General features: G+C 43.0%; 1 protein-coding gene across 2 annotated transcripts; it reads right to left on the minus strand.

Annotated features, from left to right (window-relative positions):
- Nucleotides 1-666: 666 nt before the first annotated feature.
- Nucleotides 667-26,704, minus strand: LOC145875805 (NLR family CARD domain-containing protein 3-like). Of its 2 annotated transcripts, XM_082971616.1 has the most exons (8): nucleotides 26,590-26,704; nucleotides 25,527-25,625; nucleotides 18,735-18,851; nucleotides 4,475-4,591; nucleotides 4,002-4,086; nucleotides 3,644-3,872; nucleotides 1,459-3,265; nucleotides 667-1,191 (listed from the first exon to the last, which is right to left on the minus strand). In XM_082971616.1, the coding sequence occupies exons 2-8, from the start codon at nucleotides 25,607-25,609 to the stop codon at nucleotides 1,002-1,004; spliced, it is 2,628 nt and encodes an 875-aa protein (XP_082827742.1). In that variant the 5' UTR covers nucleotides 25,610-25,625; nucleotides 26,590-26,704; the 3' UTR covers nucleotides 667-1,001. The 2 variants fall into 2 exon arrangements, with proteins under 2 accessions (XP_082827742.1, XP_082827743.1); XM_082971617.1 differs by lacking the exons at nucleotides 18,735-18,851; nucleotides 25,527-25,625; nucleotides 26,590-26,704 and adding an exon at nucleotides 8,448-8,938.
- Nucleotides 26,705-27,892: the final 1,188 nt, after the last annotated feature.

The raw sequence follows: 27,892 nt of genomic DNA on the forward strand, positions 1-27,892 counted from the left end.
ATCGGTAGGATGGTCAGTTTTATAAGGGTATGTTTGGCCGCATGAGTGAAAGATGCTATGTTGCGAAATAGGAAGCCAATTCTAGATTTAACTTTGGATTGGAGATGCTTATAGTGAGTCTGGAAGGAGAGTTTACAGTCTAACCAGACACCTAGGTATTTGTAGGTGTCCACATATTCTAAGTCAGAAGCATCCAGAGTAGTGATGCTGGACGGGCGGGCAGGTGCAGGCAGCGATCGGTTGAAGAGCATGCATTTAGTTTTACTTGTAGTTAAGAGCAGTTGGAGGCCACGGAAGGAGAGGTGTATGGCATTGAAGCTCGTCTAGAGGTTAGTTAACACAGTGTCCAAAGAAGGGCCAGAAGTATACAGAATAACACCAATAACAGAGGGGGTCTGATCTTTGTGCCTCTGTAAATTTCTCATTCATCATCATTAACGATTCATTCATGATTATTCATAATCATGGTAGCATCCACATGAATGTAGAAGTGTTCAGAAACATCTTCTATTCTTACTGACAATACAAGTGAAGTGACTCCAAAATGACAGGACATTATTCACCATTCAGTTTCTATTAGGAAAAACATTATCTAAAACACAACCAAAACAAACTGCAAATGAATTCAACAAGTTTGTAGAATCACAAGCTTGATGTAATCTCTGCAGGCATGGAACATGGGACCAAATACTAAACTTCTGACTACTTTAATACAATATAAGTGAATTTGTCCAAATAATTAAGACTTCTTCAAATGGGAGAACTACGTACAGAAAGTGCTTTAATTTCTAAACGGTAAAACAGATATGTATGAAAATACCCTCAAATAAAAGGTGACATTCTGTAAGGTCACCTAATATGAAACAACTCAAATCCAAAATGCTGGATCATAGCACCACATTTAAAACTGTAAGCTTCACTGTCCAAACACATATGGTGTGTACTATGTGTGCCTGGTAAACACATGTGGATCTGGTGAACAGTTATCACTTGTTGACCAACTACAGGAATACTGACCTCAGAATCTCCAGTTTACAGTGGGGATTCCCCAGTCCAGCAGAGAGCAGCTCCACTCCTGAATCCTTCAGGTCATTGTTACTCAGGTCCAGCTCTCTCAGGTGTGAGGGGTTTGACCTCAGAGCTGAGACCAGAGAAGCACAGCCTTCCTCTGTGACTCCACAGCCTGACAGCCTGACAAAGAGATCATCATGACTTCACAAACATACTGTTAATTTAACGAGTAGTGTAGAAGGACAATGGCATTTGGTTTATTCTCTCAAACAACATATAGATTCATCTTCCGTCTCCTAGAATTGTATTGTCATATTGTTATACTAATCGGATTTATTCAATATGTTATTCAATATAAAATTATATACATATTATAATACATATTTTTCTCTAAACATAATATTTCTTCCTGATGAATACTTCTTATATGTCATTTTATTTACTCACAGAGCAGCACTGGAGGCTTTGACCACTGGCAGCAGCCTCAGAAGACCTTCCTCTGATCTGGAGTATTTCTTCAGGTCAAACACATCCAGCTCCTTTTCTGAAGTCAGCAACACAAAGACCAGAGCTGACCACTGTGCAGGTGACAGGTTGGGTTTTGAGACACTTCCTGAACTCAGGTAGCTTTGGATCTCCTCCACTAGAGAATGGTCATTCATTTCATTCAGACAGTGGAACAGATTGATGCTCCTCTCTGGAGAGGGATTCTCCCTGATCTTCTTCTTGATGTACTTGACTGTTTCTTCATGGGTCTGTGAGCTGATTCTTGTCTTTGTCAGTAGACCTCGTAAGTGCTTCTGATTGGACTCCAGTGAGAGGCCCAGAAGGAAGCGGAGGAAAAGGTCCAGGTTTCCTGTCTCACTTTGTAAGGCTTTATCCACAGCACTCTTGTAGACAGTAACTTCAGTAACTTCAGGCTTGTCTCTGAACAGCGAGAAAAAGTATCTGAACATTGATTGAGGTTCATCCATTAGATTCTCATTGTTGTTGATGAATGAGAGGAACACATACACAGCAGCCAGAAACTCCTGAATGCTCAGATGAACGAAGCAGTACACCTTGTCCTGGTACAGCACACATTCCTCTTTAAAGAGCTGTGTGCACAATCCTGAGTACACTGAGGCTTCATTGACATCAATGCCAGCCTCTTTCAGGTCTTTTTCATAGAAAATCAGATTGCCCTTCACTAGCTGTTGAAAAGCCAGTTTTCCCAGTGACAGAATGCTCTCGTTATTCAAGTGTGGATCTGTCTCTTCTTTCCCAAGATACTTTTCATTCTTCTGGTTGGTATGAAACACCACAAGGTGTGTGTACATCTCAGTCAGAGTCTTGGGCATCTCTTCTCTCTTATGTTTCAGCATGTGTTCGAGGACTGTTGCAGAAATCCAACAGAAGACTGGAATGTGGCACATGATGTGGAGGCTCCTTGATGTCTTTATGTGTGAGATGATTCTGCTGGCCAGGTCCTCATCACTGAATCTCTTCCTGAAGTACTCCTCCTTCTGTGGATCATTGAACCCTCGTACCTCTGTCACCTGGTCAACACACCCTGAAGGGATCTTATTGGCTGCTGCAGGTCGGGTAGTTATCCAGAGGAGAGCAGAGGGAAGCAGATTTCCCTTGATGAGATTTGTCAGCAGAACATCCACTGAGGTTGACTCTGTGACGTCCCAACAGATCTTGTTCTTCTGGAAGTCTAGGGGCAGTCGGCACTCATCCAGACCATCAAAGATGAACAGAACTTTGTACTTGTTGTAGATGGAGATTCCTGATTGTTTGGTTTCCATTGAGAAGTGATTGACAAGTTCAATCAAAGTGTGTTTTTCCCCTTTCATCAAATTCAGCTCACGGAAAGGGAATGAAAACACAAATTGAACATCCTGATTTGCTTTTCCTTCAGCCCAGTCCAGAATGAACTTCTGCACAGAGACTGTTTTTCCAATGCCAGCGACTCCCTTTGTCAGCACAGTTCTGATAAGTTTGTCTTGTCCAGTTAAGGGTTTGAAGATGTCGTTACATTTGACTGCAGTCTCTGGTCTTGCTTGTTTCCTGGTTGTTGTCTCAATCTGTCTCAGCTCATGTTCATTATTGACCTGTCCTGTTCCACCCTCTGTGATGTAGAGCTCTGTGTAGATCTGATTGAGAAGTGTTGGGTTTCCTTGTTTAGCGATCCCCTCAAATACACATTGAAACTTCTTCTTTAGATTAGATTTGAGTTCATGTTGGCAAATCACAGCAAGCTCATCTGAATCTAGAAATAACACAGAGGATATTAATATTACATCTGTTTTAATAACTACAGTATTGTAGGACTGTTATAAAGTTTTACATTATAATCATTTATTCTCTTAACTGTCTGTATAAATGTGTAAATGTTTTCATAATGCATTACAGACTGTTGTGACTGATTATATTATTATTGGTATTATTGATGGTATTATTAATGTTGTCTTTCTCTCTCTCTAAATGAATCAACACAACACATCCCTGCTGCTACTTGATGAGGTCACTAGGTGTTGTGTTAAGGCTGCTACAATATCATTGAGTTAGACAGCTACTTTAGCTGTACTTTAGCTACAGCTTTTAAATGTTATAAAACAACATTCAACATGAGGCAGACAGATCTTACATTTCTCCAGTGTGTCAGCGAGCTCCTTCTGGTTCATTTTCCTCAGGATGTGCAGTGTGATCTTCAGAGCCCCCTCTCTGGCACTGCTCTCCTGCCTCTCATCTTCAGCATCCACCACTTCCTTATCCTGCTTCTGACTCTCAAAGCCTTCTGGGAGTTCTGGACTAAGAATCCTCTTGAACATCTTCAGCTCGTTCTTCACAAATGTAATAATATTCTCTTCAAGCAACTGAAATAAATAAATAAAATAAGTTAAGCAAGAGAAGAAATGCTTTCTCATTAACACATTAATGAATGATTGACAGATCAACTTTACTTGAGGTCAACAAAAACAAATGTACATAACAGGACCACATACACTGAATATAGAGTCCAGGTCTGTTTGATGACTCTGGGAAGACTGACCACTGAGAATCTCTGACTCTGATCTCTCCTGTTGGTTTCTGTGGACAAAACATGAGATTACATCTCCTCATCCAGGGAGTGAGTGAGTACGGACAGACAAACAGACACACAGACAGAAAGCGGGACAGACAGTCAGAGACAGACAGAGACAGACAGACAGAAAGACACAATCAGAGAGACAGACAGACAGAAAGCGGGACAGACAGTCAGAGACAGACACAGACACATACAGACAGAGACAGACACACAGAGGGAGGGAATGTTGTGTTTGTTTAATTAATATTGTTTTAGGACTATGAAAATGGACAAAAGTATTAGCCTATGGATTATGAAAACAACAAAAAGAAAATGTGAAAATGTGAGAGGAGAAATGACTAGAGACAGTGTTGTTTAACTCACTGACCATGACCCATGAGTTCTTCTTACCTTTGTTCAGTAGAAAAGTCTCCCTCTCTAAAGTTTATAGGTTTACCCATAGACCGGTCACTCTTCATGGACACACAGCTGGGAACAGGGGAGGCTGGTCTCTCCTGCTTGATTGGTCTTCAACACAACAGAGACAAACATTACATCTCTCACAGACAGGGATTTGTTTAAAATATATCACTTGATGGTTTCATTTCAGAGACAAAAATCATGTTTTTTTATGCAAAATGCTATATATCTCCCTCACTCTCAAATGTGACCGACCAGCTCAATTTGGTAATTAACTGAATTAACTAAATGTATGGTGTTTTTGGTTTATGTAAGTTTAATTGTTTGTTATGGTATAAGTTGTTATTTTATGATTGTAAGTGATAAAATTAACTAGTAATTCTGAGTAATTACTACTTTAGTAAGGAATAACACATTTTTTCAGCACTACTGCAGTTGTTACATAATTCCAATAGATGGGAACATAAGACCACAATGACATTTCAGAATATTAGTTTAGTTTTCTCCCTGGATACACCACCACTCCCCATGCTTCCTGCAGAACCCCTGCAGTACCTCCACAGACCCCGGATTGAGAACCCCTGATTTAGCAGATGCTCTTATCCAGAGAGATGTACAGTAAGTGCATTCATCTTAATATAGCTATTTATTTAGGAAATATGAATGATCAGTTTAGTTCTCCCTGGATACACCACCACTCCCCGCGCTTCTTTCTGTCCCATTCCACACTGCTAACGCAAGAGGAAGGACTGAAAAAGCATTTAACAGATTACTGTGAAGTAATATAATGATGATTCATGTTTATTATTACCTGTTTTTATGCTCATGTTTTACACTTCATTAATATAACGATTATCATTAAGCTGAACATTAATTCAGTCACCTCTGGTCGAGAAAAACGTATTTTCCCAGTACATTCATTCTCAAATTCATCAACCAGCATCGACCTGCTCAGCTAAAAAGCTGGTGTCTTCACTTCACTCTCACTCGCCTTCTCAATGTTGAGGTAAATTTACTAACCAGGAGGGTTGAATGATGTAATTTATTGGTGGGCTGGAAGACGCACTCTTGTCTTTTCTATTCCGAGGTTGTTTACTCCCAATATCAAATATTAACATGATTTTTTACAATGTATGTATACTGAGGTTGTGGTTCTGACTAGTGATTATCTACCCGGGGTTCAATACCTCACTATTTTTACCTCACTATTCAATACCTCACTATTTTATTTTCTCTCCCTAAAGCAACACAGCCCTAATATGAGATATATAGTTAACTAAAGTAATGAGTGACCATTTTAGAAAATCATGGGACATATAGTCTGTGGTTGCATGCTATTTTATGTCAATCATATTGCTGCTTGTAGCCTATAACTGATGCTTCGTTGTCTTATGCTTCCATCTATTGGAAATATTTAGCAATTAAAAGTTATTAATTCACATTCAGACGTTGGTGAGGCAGCTGAGAATAAAAAAAAATGGAACGTGTCCAACCTACTGAGGAGCCCCAAAAATAATATTCAAAAGATTAGTCCTGGACACAGAGGGGTTAAACAATAAAGTTACCATCCATCTAGTGAAGAGAGGAGAACCGGACAGAGGTAGCCAGCATCCATCAACGAGAGAGAAGGAGAACTACAATGCTACTAATTAGTAACTAGCTAGCTTACCGAGCTGTACCGACTAGCTTGGCTAGCTAACAGGTCGTTCGTCTGTCCCTCGTCTCGATGACGAATCCGGTGAACCACAAAATGAAACAAGGATAGAGAGTGAAAAGGATCTGGCTACACTCATACTGTCCCTGACCGTAAAGCAAAAAGCTAATTGAACAATAAACTTCAGCGTTTCAACACTGTAACAAACTCAGTCGTTATTCCCCAAGATCACCTCAGCCAACTCTGCGCGTAACCAGACAATATGTTTGGCGCCACAATGTACGTGGACGCGGACAGTTCTGTACAGGGACGCGGGAAGGTCCAGAACGCGGACATGAGCAGTGTCACACAATCAACTAAACCCAGTCTTTACAGTGGGTTACATTAGTAATATTCATTTTTTATTATTATGTTAAACAAACATTCAACTTTTTTTATAACAATATTTTGAGATCTGGGCCCATATCCACAAAGCGTCTCAGAGTAGAAAATTGGTCGTATAAGTGCTGAGAATAAGGACATTTGACACTTATGGGAATAAATTAAAGCTATGTATGAAGTCTCTAGTCCAACCTAGTCGGCAGATATTTAGGACACCTCGTGAGCTGTCCTAAGTAGTTAAGAGTTAACAGCTGGTGACTTGATAATACTATAGAACAATGCAGTGAGTCAGTGGTTCCTGAGCCACATGTAAATGCTTTGTAGTAGTTAAAAATTATGTTTTATATCTCTATATGATCAATCCATAAATAATATAGACCTACATGCAACAGCATGTCTTGTGCTTTTGGCAATGATTTATGTATAATAATGATGTATAACATGTAATACCATGTATGTCTGGGGCGGCAGGTAACCTCGTGGTTAGAGTGTTGGGCCAGTAACCAAAAGGTTGCTAGATCGAATCCCTGAGCTGACAAGGTAAAAATCTGCCCCTGAACAAGGCAGTTAATCCACTGTTCCTAGGCTGTCATTGTAAATAACATCTGCTAACCATGTGTATGTGACCAATTTGATTTAATTTGTATCTGGGACTAAGTTTGTTTATGTGTTGGTCTTACGTCCTGTGTTCATAAACTGTAGCTCAGATGATTGAGCTATAAACCCTTAAAGTAACTGTTCAGTGTTTCCAGATTTCTATGAAATCTGACCTAAAATGTATTAAAAAGAGAGTGAAATAGTTTTCCTTCTAAAAAATGGTAATTAAGTTTTACATTTTTAATTTGATTTCACCTTTATTTAACCAGGTAGGCCAGTTGAGAACAAGTTCTCATTTACAACTGCAACCTGGCCAAGATAAAGCAAAGCAGTGCAACAAAAACAACAACACAGAGTTACACATGGGATTAGCAAACGTACAGTCAATAACACAATAGAAAAATCTACGTTTTGAAGAGCATGCATTTTGTTTTACTTGTATTTAAGAGCAGTATAGGTATACAGAATGGTGTCGTCTGCATAGAGGTGGATCAGAGAATCACCAGCAGCAAGAGCGACATCATTGATATATACAGAGAAAAGAGTCGGCCCGAGAATTGAACCCTGTGGCACCCCTATAAAGACTGCCAGAGGTCCGGACAGTATGTTGAATGGGAATGGTGTGGGCGTACCCCAACAACAGAATGCTGTGGGCGTATAACAATCATTACAAACATTCTCATAAATAGACCGCTGATTGGTCAGCTCTGCCAAAGAGCAATCAAGTTCTACGAGGAAATAGCAGCATTTTTTAAACGGTCAGATTGAGATACAAGTTTGAGGTGGGGTTTTTTAAGTATTTTTCTCCAATTTATGCTATGGCCACAAATATGAGTAAAGGATGTGTCAACAACATTATTTGGGTATGAGTTAACAGAATATAAACTTTTAAAACTTGGATTTTTGTTTTGTGCCCTGGGATTTGTAGAACCTGTGTTTAACATTTTGAACACATACAAGTTTTTGTATCAATACCTGGAGTATTTACGCTGTGATTAGATACCTGGTATATACCATGAGTATTTACTCTGTTTGTTGAAGAAATGTCTCCCATGTTGAAATTATAGGGAAGGTCCATAGACCCGTCAATCTTCATGGACAGACAGCTGGGTGAGTCTTGTCTCTCCCGATGGACCATGGCAGATGTTAAAATAAGTTACTATGTCGCTCTGTGACTAGATACCTGGTATGTACCATTAGTATTTACTCTGTGATTTAAGAAATGTCTCCCTTGGTGCATGTAATTGGCGGTATCATAGAGGGGAGTCTTCATGGACAGACTGCTGTCTCTCTGTGAATACATACCTGGTATGTACCATGAGTACTACTTACCCTGTAAATGCAGAAAAGTCTCCATCTTCACAATCATAGAAAACGTCCATAGACCCGTCCTTTTCCCTCTCGCTCTCATCCAACACTTCTCACTCTCCCCCTACTCGGATGGTATTGCGCCGTCCCAACCTTCGCTCTCTCTCTCCCGCTACTCTCTCCTCTTCCATCCTATCATCTCTTCCCTCTGCTCAAACCTTCTCCAACCTATCTCCTGATTCTGCCTCCTCAACCCTCCTCTCCTCCCTCTCTGCATCCTTTGATCTCCTCTGTCCCCTATCCTCCAGGCCGGCTCGGTCCTCCCCTCCTGCTCCGTGGCTCGACGACTCACTGCGAGCTCACAGAACAGGGCTCCGGGCAGCCGAGCGGAAATGGAGGAAAACTCGCCTCCCTGCGGACCTGGCATCCTTTCACTCCCTCCTCTCTACATTTTCCTCTTCTGTCTCTGCTGCTAAAGCCACTTTCTACCACTCTAAACTCCAAGCATCTGCCTCTAACCCTAGGAAGCTCTTTGCTACCTTCTCCTCCCTCCTGAATCCTCCTCCCCCTCCCCCCCCCCCTCCTCCCTCTCTGCGGATGACTTCGTCAACCATTTTGAAAAGAAGGTTGACGACATCCGATCCTCGTTTGCTAAGTCAAACGACACTGCTGGTCCTGCTCACACTGCCCTACCCTGTGCTTTGACCTCTTTCTCCCCTCTCTCTCCAGATGAAATCTCGCGTCTTGTGACGGCCGGCCGCCCAACAACCTGCCCACTTGACCCTATCCCCTCCTCTCTTCTCCAGACCATTTCCGGAGACCTTCTCCCCTACCTCACCTCGCTCATCAACGATTCCTTGACCGCTGGCTACGTCCCTTCCGTCTTCAAGAGAGCGAGAGTTGCACCCCTTCTGAAAAAACCTACACTCGACCCCTCCGATGTCAACAACTACAGGCCAGTATCCCTTCTTTCCTTTCTCTCCAAAACTCTTGAACGCGCCGTGCTTGGCCAGCTCTCTTGCTATCTCTCTCAGAATGACCTTCTTGATCCTAATCAGTCAGGTTTCAAGACTGGGCATTCAACTGAGACTGCTCTTCTCTGTGTCACGGAGGCTCTCCGCACTGCTAAAGCTAACTCTCTCTCCTCTGCTCTCATCCTTCTAGACCTATCTGCTGCCTTTGATACCGTGAACCATCAGATCCTCCTCTCCACCCTCTCCGAGCTGGGCATCTCTGGCAGCGCGCACGCTTGGATTGCGTCCTACCTGACAGGTCGCTCCTACCAGGTGGCGTGGCGAGAATCTGTCTCCGCACCACGTGCTCTCACCACTGGTGTCCCCCAGGGCTCTGTTCTTGGCCCACTCCTATTCTCGCTATACACCAAGTCACTTGGCTCTGTCATATCCTCACATGGTCTCTCATATCATTGCTATGCAGATGACACACAATTAATCTTCTCCTTTCCCCCTTCTGACAACCAGGTGGCGAATCGCATCTCTGCATGTCTGGCAGACATATCAGTGTGGATGACGGATCACCACCTCAAGCTGAACCTCGGCAAGACGGAGCTGCTCTTCCTCCCGGGGAAGGACTGCCCGTTCCATGATCTCGCCATCACGGTTGACAACTCCCTTGTGTCCTCCTCCCAGAGTGCTAAGAGCCTTGGCGTGACCCTGGACAACACCCTGTCGTTCTCCACCAACATCAAGGCGGTGACCCGATCCTGTAGGTTCATGCTCTACAACATTCGCAGAGTACGACCCTGCCTCACACAGGAAGCGGCGCAGGTCCTAATCCAGGCACTTGTCATCTCCCGTCTGGATTACTGCAACTCGCTGTTGGCTGGGCTCCCTGCCTGTGCCATTAAACCCCTACAACTCATCCAGAACGCCGCAGCCCGTCTGGTGTATAACCTTCCCAAGTTCTCTCACGTCACCCCGCTCCTCCGCTCTCTCCACTGGCTTCCAGTCGAAGCTCGCATCCGCTACAAGACCATGGTGCTTGCCTACGGAGCTGTGAGGGGAACGGCACCTCCGTACCTTCAGGCTCTGATCAGGCCCTACACCCAAACAAGGGCACTCCGTTCATCCACCTCTGGCCTGCTCGCCTCCCTACCTCTGAGGAAGCACAGTTCCCGCTCAGCCCAGTCAAAACTGTTCGCTGCTCTGGCACCCCAATGGTGGAACAAGCTCCCTCACGACGCCAGGACAGCGGAGTCAATCACCACCTTCCGGAGACACCTGAAACCCCACCTCTTCAAGGAATACCTGGGATAGGATAAGGTAATCCTTCTAACCCCCCCCCTTAAAAGATTTAGATGCACTATTGTAAAGTGGTTGTTCCACTGGATATTATAGGTGAATGCACCAATTTGTAAGTCGCTCTGGATAAGAGCGTCTGCTAAATGACTAAAATGTAAAATGTAAATGTACTATTCATGGACAGAGAGCGTGAGTCTGGTCTCTCCTGATGGATTGGGCTTCAACACAACAGAAACAGACCTTCAGTCTCTAGTCTAATCTAGACTAAAGGTGATGATGTCATGTCACTGATACCAGGTCAGAGACAACATATATAGTCAATAAAACATGCCAAGAGATTTGTCTGTCCCCACAGTGCCCCCACATTGTCCCCAAGTGCCCCCACAGTGTCCCCACAGTGCCCCCAGAGTGCATTGTTGAAAATCCTAAAGGCTTTAGATCAGTGGTTTCCAGCCTATGGTGCTCCGCATTTTGCAGGTGTTCCACATTTTATTATATATTTTTTAATTAAATACAACATTGTAACTGTTGGGAGTACTTATGGTATTATAAGCAATTGAAGGGTTTAATTACAAGACACATATATCAATTTTCAGAAAAGTTGGTAAATTAGCTTTCATTGTTTAAAGAAATTATGAAAAAGATTGGTGTTTTTTTACACTATCTAATCACGGCATGGGATTGTTCGATGACAGACATGTATTTGTTTAAAATCTATCACTTGATGATTTCCTTTCAAAGAGACATACAATCATGTTTTTTTCCCGAATGCTATATATCTCCCTCACTCTCAGAGAAATCAGTAGTACTGCTAGGTTTTACACAGTAATAATATATATCTGCCTCTCAGAGAAATCAGTAGTACTGCTAGGTTTAACACAGTAATAATATATATCTGCCTCTTAGAGAAATCAGTAGTACTGCTAGGTTTAACACAGTAATAATATATATCTGCCTCTCAGAGAAATCAGTAGTACTGCTAGGTTTAACATAGTAATAATATATATCTGCCTCACTCTCATAGAAATCAGTAGTACTGCTAGGTTTAACACAGTAATAATATATATCTGCCTCTCAGAGAAATCAGTAGTACTGCTAGGTTTAACACAGTAATAATATATATCTGCCTCTCAGAGAAATCAGTAGTACTGCTAGGTTTAATACAGTAATAATATATACCTGCCTCTCAGAGAAATCAGTAGTACTGCTAGATTTTACACAGTCAAATGTAACAAATAAATACATTTTTAATAAAGAACTGTACAAATGATACACTTGTGACATATACATTTAAATATTTAAAAAAAATAATTCAATACAGTAATAATGAGATCTGTATGTAAAACATTTTCATTTGACATTTGAGTCATTTAGCAGATATTTTTATCCTGGTTCCGGTTTCCCAGAAGCATTTTAAGGCCAAGAGCATTATTAGAATCTTTGTAGGAGCATCGTTAAATCTCTGAGCTGTTTCAAAAAACCACTGTTATTAATGTGGCACTTAAAAACGCTCGTAATCTACCTCCTGTATCAGACCACTAGAACAGCTGAGTAATCTACCTCCTGTCTCAGACCACTAGAACAGCTGAGTAATCTACCTCCTCCCTCAGACCACTAGAACAGCTGATTGTGTTGTTAGATGCTTTTTTGCCCTTCCAATTGACTTTATACACAGTAGATCTCTGCTAAACATAGAATCACATGGTTTATCAGTCTCTCTGTGACAGCAGATGAATTCAGAACAAAGTTGACTACAAATACGAAGTTGCCAATGTCTTTGCATTTGATAGAAACAAGGGATGTCTGCAGATTTGCTTCAAATGAAACTGAGATGACTGCATTAACCTCTCTAGGGTAGGGGGCAGTATTTGCACGTCCGGATAAAAAACGTACCCGATTTAATCTGGTTATTACTACGGCCCAGAAACTAGAATATGCATATAATTGTTTGATTTGGATAGAAAACAACCTAAAGTTTCTAAAACTGTTTGAATGGTGTCTGTGAGTATAACAGAACTCATTTGGCAGGCCAAAACCTGAGAAGATTCCTTACAGGAAGTGCCCTCTCTGACCATTTCTTGGCCTTCTACACTCTCTTTATTGAAAACTGAGGTTCTCTGCTGTAACGCGACACTTCCTACGGCTCCCATAGGCTCTCAGAAGGCGGCAGAACATTGAATGAGGACTTTGCTGCCCATTGCTGAAAAACAGTAGCGCATTTGGTAAGTGGTCGATCAGAGAACAATGAGACAGGGGCGCGCGTGCACAAGAAGAGTCCATTTTAGATTTTTAGTCTTTGAACGAAAACAGGGTTTCCCAGTCGGAATATTTTCGCTTTTTTACGAGAAAAATCGCATAAAAATTGATTTTAAACAGCGTTTGACATGCTTCGAAGTACGGTAATGGTGTCACGGTTGTCGTCGGTGAATGAGGACCAAAACGCAGCAGGTATGTGTATGCTCATCGTGTGTATTTATTTACAGACTAAATGAACATCAAAACAACAAAACGAACTCACGAGAATGAACGAACAACCAACAGTCTGGCAAAGCATAGGCTCAACACAGAACAATCACCCACAATTACCAAACACAAACACACCCTACTATATGGGACTCTCAATCAAAGGCAGATAGACAACACCTGCCTTCAACTGAGAGTCCCAACCCCAATTAATCAAACATAGACATACACTCACTAGACTCCACATAGAAATACCTAAACATAAACCAAAACCCAGAATTACTAAATCAAACACCCTTTTTACAAAACACACCACCCTAAACCACATAAAACAAATACCCTCTGCCACGTCCTGACCAAACTACAAACACAATTAACCTTATACTGGCCAGGACGTGACAGTACCCCCCCCCTTAAAGGTGCTACCCCGGAAGCACCTTAACAAAAAATAACCCCAAGCAACACCAAAAGAAAAATTCCCCTTTTCTAAAGGGAGGGAAGGGAGGGTGGCTGCCGTTAACAACGGCACTGTGCTACACCCCCCCTCCCCAACCCACCTATCTCTGGAGGCGGCTCCGGCTCAGGCCGTTCCAGGCTGTCGGGGCAGTCTGGCAACTCGGGACAGTCTGGCAACTCGGGACAGTCGGGACAGTCTGGCAACTCGGGACAGTCGGGGCAGTCTGGCAACTCGGGACAGTCGGGGCAGTCTGGCAACTGGGGACAGTCGGGGCAGTCTGGCAACTCGGGACAGTCGGGGCAGTCTGGCAACTGGGGACAGTCGGGGCAGTCTGGCAACTGGGGACAGTCGGGGCAGTCTGGCAACTGGGGACAGTCGGGGCAGTCTGGCAACTGGGGACAGTCTGGGCAGTCTGGCAACTGGGGACAGTCTGGCCACTCCGGCAGGTCAGGGCAGTCTGGCCACTCCGGCGACTGTTGACTGGCGGGCAGCTCTGACGATGACTGTTGACTGGCGGGCAGCTCTGATGACGACTGTTGACTGGCGGGCAGCTCTGATGACGACTGTTGACTGGCGGGCAGCTCTGATGACGACTGTTGACTGGCGGGCAGCTCTGATGACGACTGTTGACTGGCGGGCAGCTCTGATGACGACTGTTGACTGGCGGGCAGCTCTGATGACGACTGTTGACTGGCGGGCAGCTCTGATGACGACTGTTGACTGGCGGGCAGCTCTGATGACGACTGTTGACTGGCGGGCAGCTCTGATGACGACTGTTGACTGGCGGGCAGCTCTGATGACAACTGTTGACTGGCGGGCAGCTCCGGTGACTGTTGACTGGCGTGGCTGGGTTTACGCACTTGAAGGCTAGTGCGTGGTGCTGGTACTGGGCGTACCAGATTGTGAACAAGCACCTCCATGCTAGTGCGGGGAGCTGGCCTGGGACTCCATTCTTGCCCCGCAAAACTCCCCTTGTGCCCCCCCCTAAAAAATTATTGGGGGTGCCTCTCGGTCTCCCTTACCTCGCCAGCCTTCTTCCGCTGCTTAGTCCTTTGTTGATGGGTGATTCTGTCACGGTTGTCGTCGGTGAATGAGGACCAAAACGCAGCAGGTATGTGTATGCTCATCGTGTGTATTTATTTACAGACTAAATGAACATCAAAACAAACAAAACGAACTCACGAGAATGAACGAACAACCAACAGTCTGGCAAAGCATAGGCTCAACACAGAACAATCACCCACAATTACCAAACACAAACACACCCTACTATATGGGACTCTCAATCAAAGGCAGATAGACAACACCTGCCTTCAACTGAGAGTCCCAACCCCAATTAATCAAACATAGACATACACTCACTAGACTCCACATAGAAATACCTAAACATAAACCAAAACCCGGAATTACTAAATCAAACACTCTTTTTACAAAACACACCACCCTGAACCACATAAAACAAATACCCTCTGCCACGTCCTGACCAAACTACAAACACAATTAACCTTATACTGGCCAGGACGTGAGAAGTGGAATATTTATAATTTTTTTGTCACGAAACGCATCGGGCGCGTCACCCTTCTTTACCCTTCGGATAGTGTCTTGAACGCACGAACAAAACAGAGGATATTTGAACATAACTATGGATTATTTTGAACCAAACCAACATTTGTTATTGAAGTAGAAGTCCTGGGAGTGCATTCTGATGAAGAAAAGCAAAGGTAATCCAATTTTTTTTATAGTAAATCTGAGTTTGGTGAGTGCCAAACTTGGTGGGTCTCAAAATAGCTAGCACGTGATGGCGAGCTATCTACTCAGAATATTGCAAAATGTGCTTTTGCCGAAAAGCTATTTTAAAATCGGACATAGCGATTGCATAAAGGAGTTCTGTATCTATAATTCTTAAAATAATTGTTATGTTTTTTGTGAACGTTTATCGTGAGTAATTTAGTAAATTCACCGGAAGTGTTCGGTGGGTATTCTAGTTCTGAACATCACATGCTAATGTAAAAAGCTGGTTTTTGATATAAATATGAACTTGATTGAACAAAACATGCATGTATTGTATAACATAATGTCCTAGGAGTGTCATCTGATAAAGATCATCAAAGGTTAGTGCTGCATTTAGCTGTGGTTTTGGTTTTTGTGACATTATATGCTAGCTTGAAAAATGGGTGTGTGATTATTTCTGGCTGGGTACTCTCCTGACATAATCTAATGTTTTGCTTTTTGGCCATCAAGGAAAACGCTATGTCTGGTGCAAACACCTCTCATTACCCCGAGAACACCATCCCCAGCAGCATCATGCTGTGGGGATGTTTTTCATCGGCAGGGACTGGGAAACTGGTCAGATTTGAAGGAATGATGGATGGGGCTAAATACAGGGAAATTCTTGAGGGAAACCTGTTTCAGACTTCCAGAGATTTAGAGACCGCTAAAGCAACACTCGAGTGGTTTAAGGGGAAAAATGTAAATGTCTTGGAATGGTCAAGTCAAAGCATAGAGTGTCATCTGATGAAGATCATCAAAGGTTAGTGCTGCATTTAGCTGTGGTTTGGGTTTATGTGACATTATATGCTAGCTTGAAAAATGGGTATCTGATTATTTCTGGCTGGGTACTCTGCTGACATAATCTAATGTTTTGCTTTCGTTGTAAAGCCTTTTTGAAATCGGACAGTGTGGTTAGATTAACGAGAGTCTTGTCTTTAAAATGGTGTAAAATAGTCATATGTTTGAGAAATTTAAGTAATAGCATTTCTAAGGTATTTGAATATCGCGCCACGGGATTCCACTGGCTGTTGAGTAGGTGGGACGATTTCATCCCACATACCCTAGAGAGGTTAACATATAAACAGTGGCTTTAGGACTATTTCAATCATATTGTTCAATATATTGAGTAATATTTGGATACTTGTAGGCTACTGTCTGAAATATGTCTCAATATATTTCATGATGTGTATCCAAACATCAACACAATGATGTGCCAAATCTGTGATTTAGTGCATTTTTATTGGGTAAGCATTAGACTAAGCCTCCCCAATACTTGCAGCCATAGGTGCTAATAGAAGCTGATCCTGGGTCAGTATTGTGACATAATTATAATGTTAAGGAAATATCTGAATGGAGAAAACTGATCCGAGAGTAGCAGTATTGATACACGCTCCACCAGACGTGATACCTTGTTGTGCTGCTGATCCAGTTTCTGCTGGTTTGACTGAGGATATGAACTCTGACCTGTTCACCAGACGTGATACCTTGTAGTGCTGCTGATCCAGTTTCTACTGGTCTGACTGAGGATATGAACTCTGACCTGTTCACCAGACGTGATACCTTGTAGTGCTGCTGATCCAGTTTCTACTGGTCTGACTGAGGATATGAACTCTGACCTGTCCACCAAACATGATACCTTGTAGTGCTGCTGATCCAGTTTCTACTGGTCTGACTGAGGATATGAACTCTGACCTGTTCACCAGACGTGATACCTTGTTGTGCTGCTGATCCAGTTTCTACTGGTCTGACTGAGGATATGAACTCTGACCTGTCCACCAGACGTGATACCTTGTTGTGCTGCTGATCCAGTGTCTGCTGGTCTGACTGAGGATATGAACTCTGACCTGTTCACCAGACGTGATACCTTGTAGTGCTGCTGATCCAGTTTCTACTGGTCTGACTGAGGATATGAACTCTGACCTGTCCACCAGACGTGATACCTTGTTGTGCTGCTGATCCAGTGTCTGCTGGTCTGACTGAGGATATGAACTCTGACCTGTTCACCAGATGTGATACCTTGTAGTGCTGCTGATCCAGTTTCTACTGGTCTGACTGAGGATATGAACTCTGACCTGTCCACCAGACATGATACCTTGTAGTGCTGCTGATACAGTTTCTACTGGTCTGACTGAGGATATGAACTCTGACCTGTTCACCAGACTTCCTACGTTGACCTTATACCTTGTAAATAAAAAAAAGGAAATAGTAACACAAAATAACAATAATTACGCTATAAGGAGTACCAGTACTGAGTCAATGTGCAGGGGTACCAGGTAGTTGAGGTAATAATGAGACTATAAGGATTACCAGTACTGAGTCAATGTGCAGGGGTACCAGGTAGTTGAGGTAATAATGAGGCTATAAGGAGTACCAGTACTGAGTCAATGTGCAGGGGTACCAGGTAGTTGAGGTAATAATGAGACTATAAGGAGTACCAGTACTGAGTCAATGTGCAGGGGTACCAGGTAGTTGAGGTAATAATGAGACTATAAGGAGTACCAGTACTGAGTCAATGTGCAGGGGTACCAGGTAGTTGAGGTAATAATGAGACTATAAGGAGTACCAGTACTGAGTCAATGTGCAGGGGTACCAGGTAGTTGAGGTAATAATGAGACTATAAGGAGTACCAGTACTGAGTCAATGTGCAGGGGTACCAGGTAGTTGAGGTAATAATGAGACTATAAGGAGTACCAGTACTGAGTCAATGTGCAGGGGTACCAGGTAGTTGAGGTAATAATGAGACTATAAGGAGTACCAGTACTGAGTCAATGTGCAGGGGTACCAGGTAGTTGAGGTAATAATGAGACTATAAGGAGTACCAGTACTGAGTCAATGTGCAGGGGTACCAGGTAGTTGAGGTAATAATGAGACTATAAGGAGTACCAGTACTGAGTCAATGTGCAGGGGTACCAGGTAGTTGAGGTAATAATGAGGCTATACGGAGTACCAGTACTGAGTCAATGTGCAGGGGTACCAGGTAGTTGAGGAAAGTTGAGGTATTATGTACATGTAGGTAAAAGTAAAAGGTGTGTACATGTAGGTAAGGATAAAAGTGACTAGGCAATCAGGATAGAGATTACATCTCCTCATCCAGGGAGAGCACACACACACACACACACACACACACACACACACACACACACACACACACACACACACACACACACACACACACACACACACACACACAGGGAGGGAACGTTGTGTTTGTTTAATATTGTTTTAGGACTATGAAAATGGACTAAAGTATTAGCCTATGGATTATGAAAACAACAAAAAGAAATGTGAAAATGGGAGAGGAGAAATGACTAGAGACAGTGTTGTTTAACTCACTGACCATGACCCATGAGTTCTTCTTACCTTTGTTCAGTAGGAAAGTCTCCCTCTCTAAAGTTTATAGGTTGACCCTTAGACCAGTCACTCTTCATGGACACACAGCTGGGAACAGGGGAGGCTGGTCTCTCCTGCTTGATTTGTCTTCAACACAACAGAGACAAACATTACATTTCTCATCTACTCTGATCTCAGATGGGGAAACATAAGAAGAGTTTCATTACAAAACGCTATATATCACTTTCAGAAACGTTCATGTATTAGCTTTTAGGGTAGGGGGCAGAATTTAGAAGTTTCGATGACAAACGTGCCCAAAGTAAACTGCCTGTTACTCAGGCCCGGAAGCTAGGATATGCATATGCATGGTAGTATTGGATAGAAAACACTCTGACATTTCTAAAACTGTTTAACTTCTATGGGCTACATGGGGCGCTAGCGCAAAAATCTAATAATTTCAATTTCTCAAATACATGACTATTTTACACCATTTTAAAGATACACTTCTCCTTGATGTAACCACATTGTCCGATTTCAAAAAGGCTTTACAGCGAAAGCAAAAGATTAGATTATGTTAGGAGAGTACATAGACAAAAATAATCACACAGCCATTTTCCAAGCAAGGACATGTGTCAATAAAACCCAAAACACAGCTAAATGAAGCACTAACCTTTGACGATCTTCACCAGATGACACTCCTAGGACATTATGTTACACAATACATGAATGTTTTGTCCGATAAAGTTCATATTTATATCCAAAAACAGCATTTTACATTGGCGCTTGATGTTCAGAAAATGTATTCCCACCAAAACCATCGGTGAATGTGCACATCAATTTACAAAAATACTCATCATAAACGTTGACAAAATATATAACAATTATTTAACTTCTTGGGACTAGGGGGAAGTATTTTCACGGCCAGATGAAAAATGTACCCAATTTAAACTGGTTACTACTCTTGCCCAGGAAATAGAATATGCATATTATTAGTAGATTTGGATAGAAAACACTCTGAAGTTTCTAAAACTGTTTGAATGGTGTCTGTGAGTATAACAGAACTCATATTGCAGGCAAAAACCTGAGAACATTTCAACCAGGAAGTGTAAGGTCTGAGAATTGTAATTCTTATTTCTAGTCCCATTTCGAAACTACAGTAGCTGTGGTTCAGTACGTGCACTCTGCCTTCTCGAGCAAAACGAGGTAATTTTCTAACCACGAGGTTTGTACGATGTAATTTATTGGCAGGATGGAAGATGCAGTCTTGTCTTCTATTCCGAGGTTGTTTACTCACAATATCAGATATTTAAAATGATTTTTTATAATGCATCCAAATCACAATGATAAGGTTGAGGTTCTGACTAGTGATTATTTACCCGGGGTTCAATACCTGCTATAGTCACTGTTTATTTGCTCTCCCAAAAGCAACACAGCCCAAATACGAGCTATATAGCTACCTAAAGTAATGAGTGACCATTTTAGAAAATCATGGGACATATAGTCTGTGGTTGCATGCTATTTTATGTCAATCATATTGCTGCTTGTAGCCTATAACTGATGTTTCGTGGTCTTATGCTGCCATCTATGGGAAATATTTAGCAATTAAAAGCTATTAATGCACATTCAGACGTTGGTGAGGCAGCTGAGAAATAAAGTGTATTTTTCTTGTAAATTCATTAGATCAGTCTCAAACCTGCCTCACCTATCCCACACCAATTGCTTGCTTGCGCGCCAGGAGGCTAGTTCCTTTTGGCCATTTATGCAAGTATATGGCGAAGCGCGTTACGCATATCTATGAGTTATGAAAGTTATGAAAACAAAGTGTTTTGCAAATTTTGAACTTACAATATGGCTGCTAATACTGGAAAAGCTAAATCAATGTCCAAGCATAGAGATTTTTGACGATATTCTTGCATACATTTTTTTGAGACAACAGCTAAAGGAGAGGACGCTAACGTTACCTGCTAACGTTACATTAGACTGGTAAGTGAAATACGAGTCTTCATATTTATATTCTTTTATATTGAAAGCCACAACATGTCAAAGTCAACATACAATATACATTGGCACCCGACTGGCACAGTTGTCTAACACACTGCAAGTACCTGGTTCGAATCCGTCCGTGATTGGGAGTCCCATAGGGAGGCGCACAATTGGCCCAGCGCCGGTTTGGCCGGGGTAGGCGTCATTGTAAATAAGAATTTGTACTGACTTGCCTAGTTAATACGTTTCACATATTAGTTTGCAAACAATGTAAAACAAATGATAATAAAGCTGCATACAAACATGCTCTTTTTTGTTGTCTTGAGTTAGGCAGCTCCTAAATGCAGGTGTTTCAGCCTAGCTCAGTGCTTTCTGTGGTGGTGGGGCAGCCAGAGGAAAATACTGAGCGTAGGGGTTGGTAATGATCTGTAGTTGCGCCTTGATTGGCTCAGTGTTCTGTCACTCATGGAGACACTACGTCACCGTAAAATCTACAGGGAGAGCTCAAAAATTCAAGCCCATTGGGTGCTGCCATAGAGTTACATTAGAAGTGCCCATCCAAAAGGCTCAAGGTCATTGGCCACAGATAAAATTGTCAAATCACGTTATATCTACCTTAGCTTTGATTGGACTGATCATGTCAACATCATACGTTCAAAATCTTAGCTAGCAATGAGTGGTTTGGAAGGAATCAGTGGCTAACTGCACGCATTGCAAAGCAGTCACTAGCCAGCAATTCAGTGGAGAGGGTGTGTGGTCCAATTCTGAGTGTAAGGGTCTCTTTTCCAAGCTTAAAAATATAAATATTTACATGCAACACCATGGGACAGAAAAGGCTGAATACATTGGCCGTGCTGTGAATCCAGCATGAATTCTGCTTCCTTCAAAACAACTGGAAACTGGGAAATCTCAGACTTCAGTGAGTTCAGGACAACTAGAAACTCTGAAAAAAACGAGCTCCGACTGAGAAAATACGGTTTGAACAGTCATCCAACTCGAAATTCCAAGTGGGGATCTCGGCCTCTTTCTAGAGCTCCAACCCGAAGATCACTGACGTCATCATTAGAACTTCCCATTTCCCAGTTGTCTTGAAAACACCATAAATCCAGAGAATGACAGACTTTGATGACAGAATTTGCCCACAAGGACCGCCGCGCCACCCCACCCTATACGAAACACATCCCTTATTTTAAGTGTTTCTACAATTCCCTATGGGAAAACTGTACGGTAGAAAAATGTTTGGATTTTGACAGCAATGCTAAGAAGTTACAGATAAATTCAAAATGAGAGGCTAAAAGGACAGAACTCTTGATGCAGCAATGATGAAAATATCTCAAAAACCAACAGAGGAATTGCTAAAAACTCGACCAAATAAGAAAAACAACCGTCTTTTGCACCAAGTACACCAAGTATTCTGATAGATAGCAATACTGGAAAAGCACTGGAATATTCTACAATCAGACAAAAATAAACACACACCTCTTCAAGGAACCCCACTGGTGGTCTTTAAGGAACCCCCACTGGTGGTCTATAAGGAACCCCCACTGGTAGTCTGTAAGGAACCCCCACTGGTAGTCTGTAAGGAACCCCCACTGGTGGTCTATGAGGAACCCCCACTGGTGGTCTATAAGGAACCCCACTGGTGGTCTATAAGGAACCCCCACTGGTGGTCTATAAGGAACCCCCACTGGTAGTCTGTAAGGAACCCCCACTGGTGGTCTATGAGGAACCCCCACTGGTGGTCTATAAGGAACCCCCACTGGTGGTCTATAAGGAACCCCCACTGGTGGTCTATAAGGAACCCCCACTGGTGGTCTATAAGGAACCCCCACTGGTGGTCTATAAGGAACCCCCACTGGTGGTCTGTAAGGAACCCCACTGGTGGTCTGTAAGGAACCCCCACTGGTGGTCTATAAGGAACCCCCACTGGTGGTCTGTAAGGAACCCCACTGGTGGTCTGTAAGGAACCCCCACTGGTGGTCTATAAGGAACCCCCACTGGTGGTCTGTAAGGAACCCCACTGGTGGTCTATAAGGAACCCCCACTGGTGGTCTATAAGGAACCCCCACTGGTGGTCTGTAAGGAACCCCCACTGGTGGTCTATAAGGAACCCCCACTGGTGGTCTATAAGGAACCCCCACTGGTGGTCTATAAGGAACCCCCACTGGTAGTCTATAAGGAACCCCCACTGGTGGTCTATAAGGAACCCCCACTGGTGGTCTGTAAGGAACCCCACTGGTGGTCTATAAGGAACCCCCACTGGTGGTCTATAAGGAACCCCCACTGGTGGTCTGTAAGGAACCCCCACTGGTGGTCTATAAGGAACCCCACTGGTGGTCTATAAGGAACCCCCACTGGTGGTCTATAAGGAACCCCCACTGGTGGTCTATATGGAACCCCCACTGGTGGTCTATAAGGAACCCCCACTGGTGGTCTGTAAGGAACCCCCACTGGTGGTCTATAAGGAACCCCCACTGGTGGTCTATAAGGAACCCCCACTGGTGGTCTATAAGGAACCCCCACTGGTGGTCTATAAGGAACCCCCACTGGTGGTCTGTAAGGAACCCCCACTGGTGGTCTATAAGGAACCCCACTGGTGGTCTATAAGGAACCCCCACTGGTGGTCTATGAGGAACCCCCACTGGTGGTCTATAAGGAACCCCCACTGGTGGTCTATAAGGAACCCCCACTGGTGGTCTATGAGGAACCCCCACTGGTGGTCTATAAGGAACCCCCACTAGTGGTCTATAAGGAACCCCCACTGGTGGTCTATGAGGAACCCCCACTGGTGGTCTATAAGGAACCCCCACTAGTGGTCTATAAGGAACCTCCACTGGTGGTCTATAAGGAACCCCACTGGTGGTCTATAAGGAACCCCCACTGGTGGTCTATGAGGAACCCCACTGGTGGTCTGTAAGGAACCCCCACTGGTGGTCTGTAAGGAACCCCCACTGGTGGTCTATAAGGAACCCCCACTGGTGGTCTATAAGGAACCCCCACTGGTGGTCTATAAGGAACCCCCACTGGTGGTCTATACGGAACCCCCACTGGTGGTCTATAAGGAACCCCCACTGGTGGTCTATAAGGAACCCCACTGGTGGTCTATAAGGAACCCCACTGGTGGTCTATAAGGAACCTCCACTGGTGTTCTATAAGGAACCCCACTGGTGGTCTATAAGGAACCCCCACTGGTGGTCTATAAGGAACCCCCAATGGTGGTCTATAAGGAACCCCCACTGGTGGTCTATAAGGAACCCCCACTGGTGGTCTATAAGGAACCCCCACTGGTGGTCTATAAGGAACCCCCACTGGTGGTCTATAAGGAACCCCCACTGGTGGTCTATAAGGAACCCCACTGGTGGTCTATAAGGAACCCCACTGGTGGTCTATAAGGAACCCCACTGGTGGTCTATAAGGAACCCCCACTAGTGGTCTATAAGGAACCTCCACTGGTGGTCTATAAGGAACCCCACTGGTGGTCTATAAGGAACCCCCACTGGTGGTCTATAAGCGTGGTCACAATATTGTAGATAGTTTGGTGAGATCTGACCTGCCCTCTGAGCCCACTCAGACACTCTTGACACCCATCCCAAATGGGAACTACAAACGTGGCTCATGAGCACAGTGCAACAGCACTATAAAAACATCCATCTTCAGACATCAACATACAGGTAGAACAATCCCTGTTAGAGGGATCATCTCATGCAAGACCAAGGGAGTAATCCATCTCATCACCTGTTCATGTGGGAAAGCCTACGTAGGACAAACGAAAAGACAATTAAAACAACGCATAGCTGAACACCGCAGCTCAATCAGGTGTAAGAACATTGACTGTCCAATAGCAGCTCACTTTGTTGAAGCTGACCATCCAATCTCCTCCCTCAAATACACAGGCATTGAGCATGTTGCTCTACCAAGGAGAGGAGGTAACATGGAGATCCTACTACTACAAAGGGAGGCTTACTGGATATCCTGTCTAAAAACATGGACCCCTAGTGGTCTGAATATTGACTTTGATCTCAGGCCCTTATGAACAGTTCACTGTTTTAAATGGATATATTCTTTCTACAGCTTATCAGAGTACATCCAATATGTTCCCCTGTTGATGATGCTCATTATGCATTATGGTTGAACCAGATTGTTTCCTATTGAAATAGGAAACAATTAAATATGTGAAATTGAATAAAACAATAATGTATGTTGACGCTAATGTTATGTACAATTATCAGTTATGTTTCTATATGATAACAATAGCCTGATATATTCAATATGCCAGAAACTATAGTTTTTTTAACAGTTTCATTCAATTCATTCTAATTAACTTAATAATTATGACACACCCCTCTCTATTGTCATTAGTTGCACTAATTGCACTGTTTGTCTACATAACCTGGTTCAAGTATTGATGACATCACCCTGAAGAAGGCACAGGCTCTATAAAACTATTGGAACATTTCCCTGTTTGAACACAAGGTGTTATGGGTATTATAACACCTCCACTGTGGGGCTCTATAAAACTATTGGAACCATTTCCCTGTTTGACCGCTAGGTGTTATGGGTATTATAACACCTCCACTGTGGGGCTCTATAACGCAAATGAAGTGTGAGAATCTATGAATGCAGAATCTAGAGAATGCAACAATATTTGTGTCATCTTGCTGTGATGTTCTCAGTAAAATGGCATACGCTAAAATCTATGAATTTTAAATCTTAGAACAGTAATATTTTACACACCCATAAGCCTTAATTTCTGAAGAAAAAAACACAAATGAGAAGAAATGGTGGATATAGTGTTTTGGATATAAACTCTTGATAAATTCTTTACAAAACTAATCTCACCTCTTAGATTTGGTGCCATGTTCCCCAGAGACACTCCTTTTAGAGGCAGGGCCCTCCTCCTCTCTCTTCCCAGAGAGACTCATTTTAGAGCACTGTCCCCTGTAAACAGAGATCCAGCATGTTGGTTGTGGTTAACACAGTGACAACTAAACAGAGATCCAGCATGTTGGTTGTGGTTAACACAGTGACAACTAAACAGAGATCCAGCATGTTGGTTGTGGTTAACACTGTGACAACTACACAGAGATCCAGCATGTTGGTTGTGGTTAACACAGTGACAACTAAACAGAGATCCAGCATGCTGGTTGTGGTTAACACAGTAACAACTAAACAGAGATCCAGCATGTTGGTTGTGGTTAACACAGTAACAACTAAACAGAGATCCAGCATGTTGGTTGTGGTTAACACAGTGACAACTAATTATTGAATGTCAATTGTTGTATTTTATTCATTATCTCTTAGAAATAAAACATTTACTAACAGACACATCCCAACAGTCAGGTGATTTAATGCATCACATGAACATGTAGTCGTGACTGATATTTTCACCTTTTCTCCATGTAGTTTAACTAATAATAATAATAATAATAACAACAATATAATATTAATAAGTCACTTTCTCTTTTAATAATTTCTCTCATTCTAGTGTGTTGCTTTGTTTAACAGGTATGATATTATTATGCTGTTACTGAATTCAGTTCATAATAACAATGTTAAGAAAAGTATGTTCAGTGGTTTCAAACCAAATTACACAGGAAAGAGGAGCTCATTGTAAGTTTGAAAACACATTTTACGATATTTTGAAAGACGATTTACAACTTATACATAAAAATATACAAATTGTAAAATAACCACAATATACGAATATATGAACAATGTGTTTTTGAATTTGACTTGCCTACGCCCAGTTAGCGCCATTTTGTATGATTGAACTGTCACATAACTGTCCCAGGTGAAATGGACTGTTAGATCTGAGTGTTTTACTGTCATTCACTATACTAAAATAACACCATACATTTAATTTCTCTACACACTTTACAATAATCCCTGGGAAGATTCTTACCTTGTAGCCTGAATTCACAACCAGAACATGTCAAGTCATTGAGATATTTTCCGTTGTGCTGAGAGAGCAGCTTCCTGATGACAAGTGGCTCTGTATCTATGTTCTAGGTACAGTTGATCTTTGGATGTAATAATATCTGGTCAAAGTCTAGTGACACAACAGCATAGTATATCATAAACATAACAGCAGTTGGCCAGTAAAGGCCATGACATACTATAAAACAGGGTTTGTCAACAACACCATAGTATATCATAAACATAACAGCAGTTGGCCAGAAAAGGCCATGACATACTATAAAACAGGGTTTGTCAACTAGATTTGGCTTCGGGTGTCACGGTTGTCATAGAGAGGAGCGGACCAAAGTGCAGCGTGATTATCGTTCCACATATTTTATTGAACTGTGAAACTATGCAATACATACACATAAACTAAAGAACAAAAAAACAACAAACCGTGATGCAGAGGTGAAACATACACTACTCAAAAACAATCTCCCACAAACCCAGGTGGGAAAAACGCCTACTTAAGTATGATCTCCAATTAGAGACAACGATGACCAGCTGCCTCCAATTGAAGATCATCCCAAACAAAACCAAACATAGAAATACAAAACTAGAAAACAACATAGAAAAACTAAACTAGAAAACCCCCCTGTCACTCCCTGACCTACTCTACCATAGAAAATAACAGCTTTCTATGGTCAGGACGTGATAGTACCCCCCCCTAAAGGTGCGGACTCCGGATGCACCTAAAAAAAATTAGAAAAAAAGGGAGGGTTAGGGAGGGTGACTAATGTCTATGGCGGCTCTGATGCAGTACGCAGAACCTTCTCATCCCGCGGATCCTCCAGCAGAGGCGTCGGCTCCGGTTCGGGGCATAACCCCCTCTCCGCCCGCTGATCCCTCTGCTTTTGTGTCACCGGACCTTGGATCATCACCGGATGTTCTGGACTGCGGACCGTCGCTGAAGACTCTGGACAGCGGGCCGTCTCAGGAGGTTCCGGACTGCGGGCCGTCGCTGCAGGCTCCGCGCCATGGATCATCATTGCAGGCTCCGTGCCGTGGATCACCACTGGTGGCTCCGTGCCATGGATCATAACTGGAGTCTTCGTGCCATGGATCATCACTGGAGGCTCCGGGCCATGGATCATCCCAACAGCCTTCTTGCCATGGATTATCACTGGAGACTCCAGGCCATGGATCATCACTGGAGGCTTCGTGCCATGGATCATCACTGGAGGCTTCGTGCCATGGATCATCATTGGAGGCTTCGGACCATGGATCATCACTGGAGGCTTTTTACG

Source organism: Salmo salar, unplaced genomic scaffold (assembly GCF_965601325.2).
Source record: "Salmo salar unplaced genomic scaffold, fSalSal1 ptg000358l, whole genome shotgun sequence".
Taxonomy (NCBI): domain Eukaryota; kingdom Metazoa; phylum Chordata; class Actinopteri; order Salmoniformes; family Salmonidae; genus Salmo; species Salmo salar.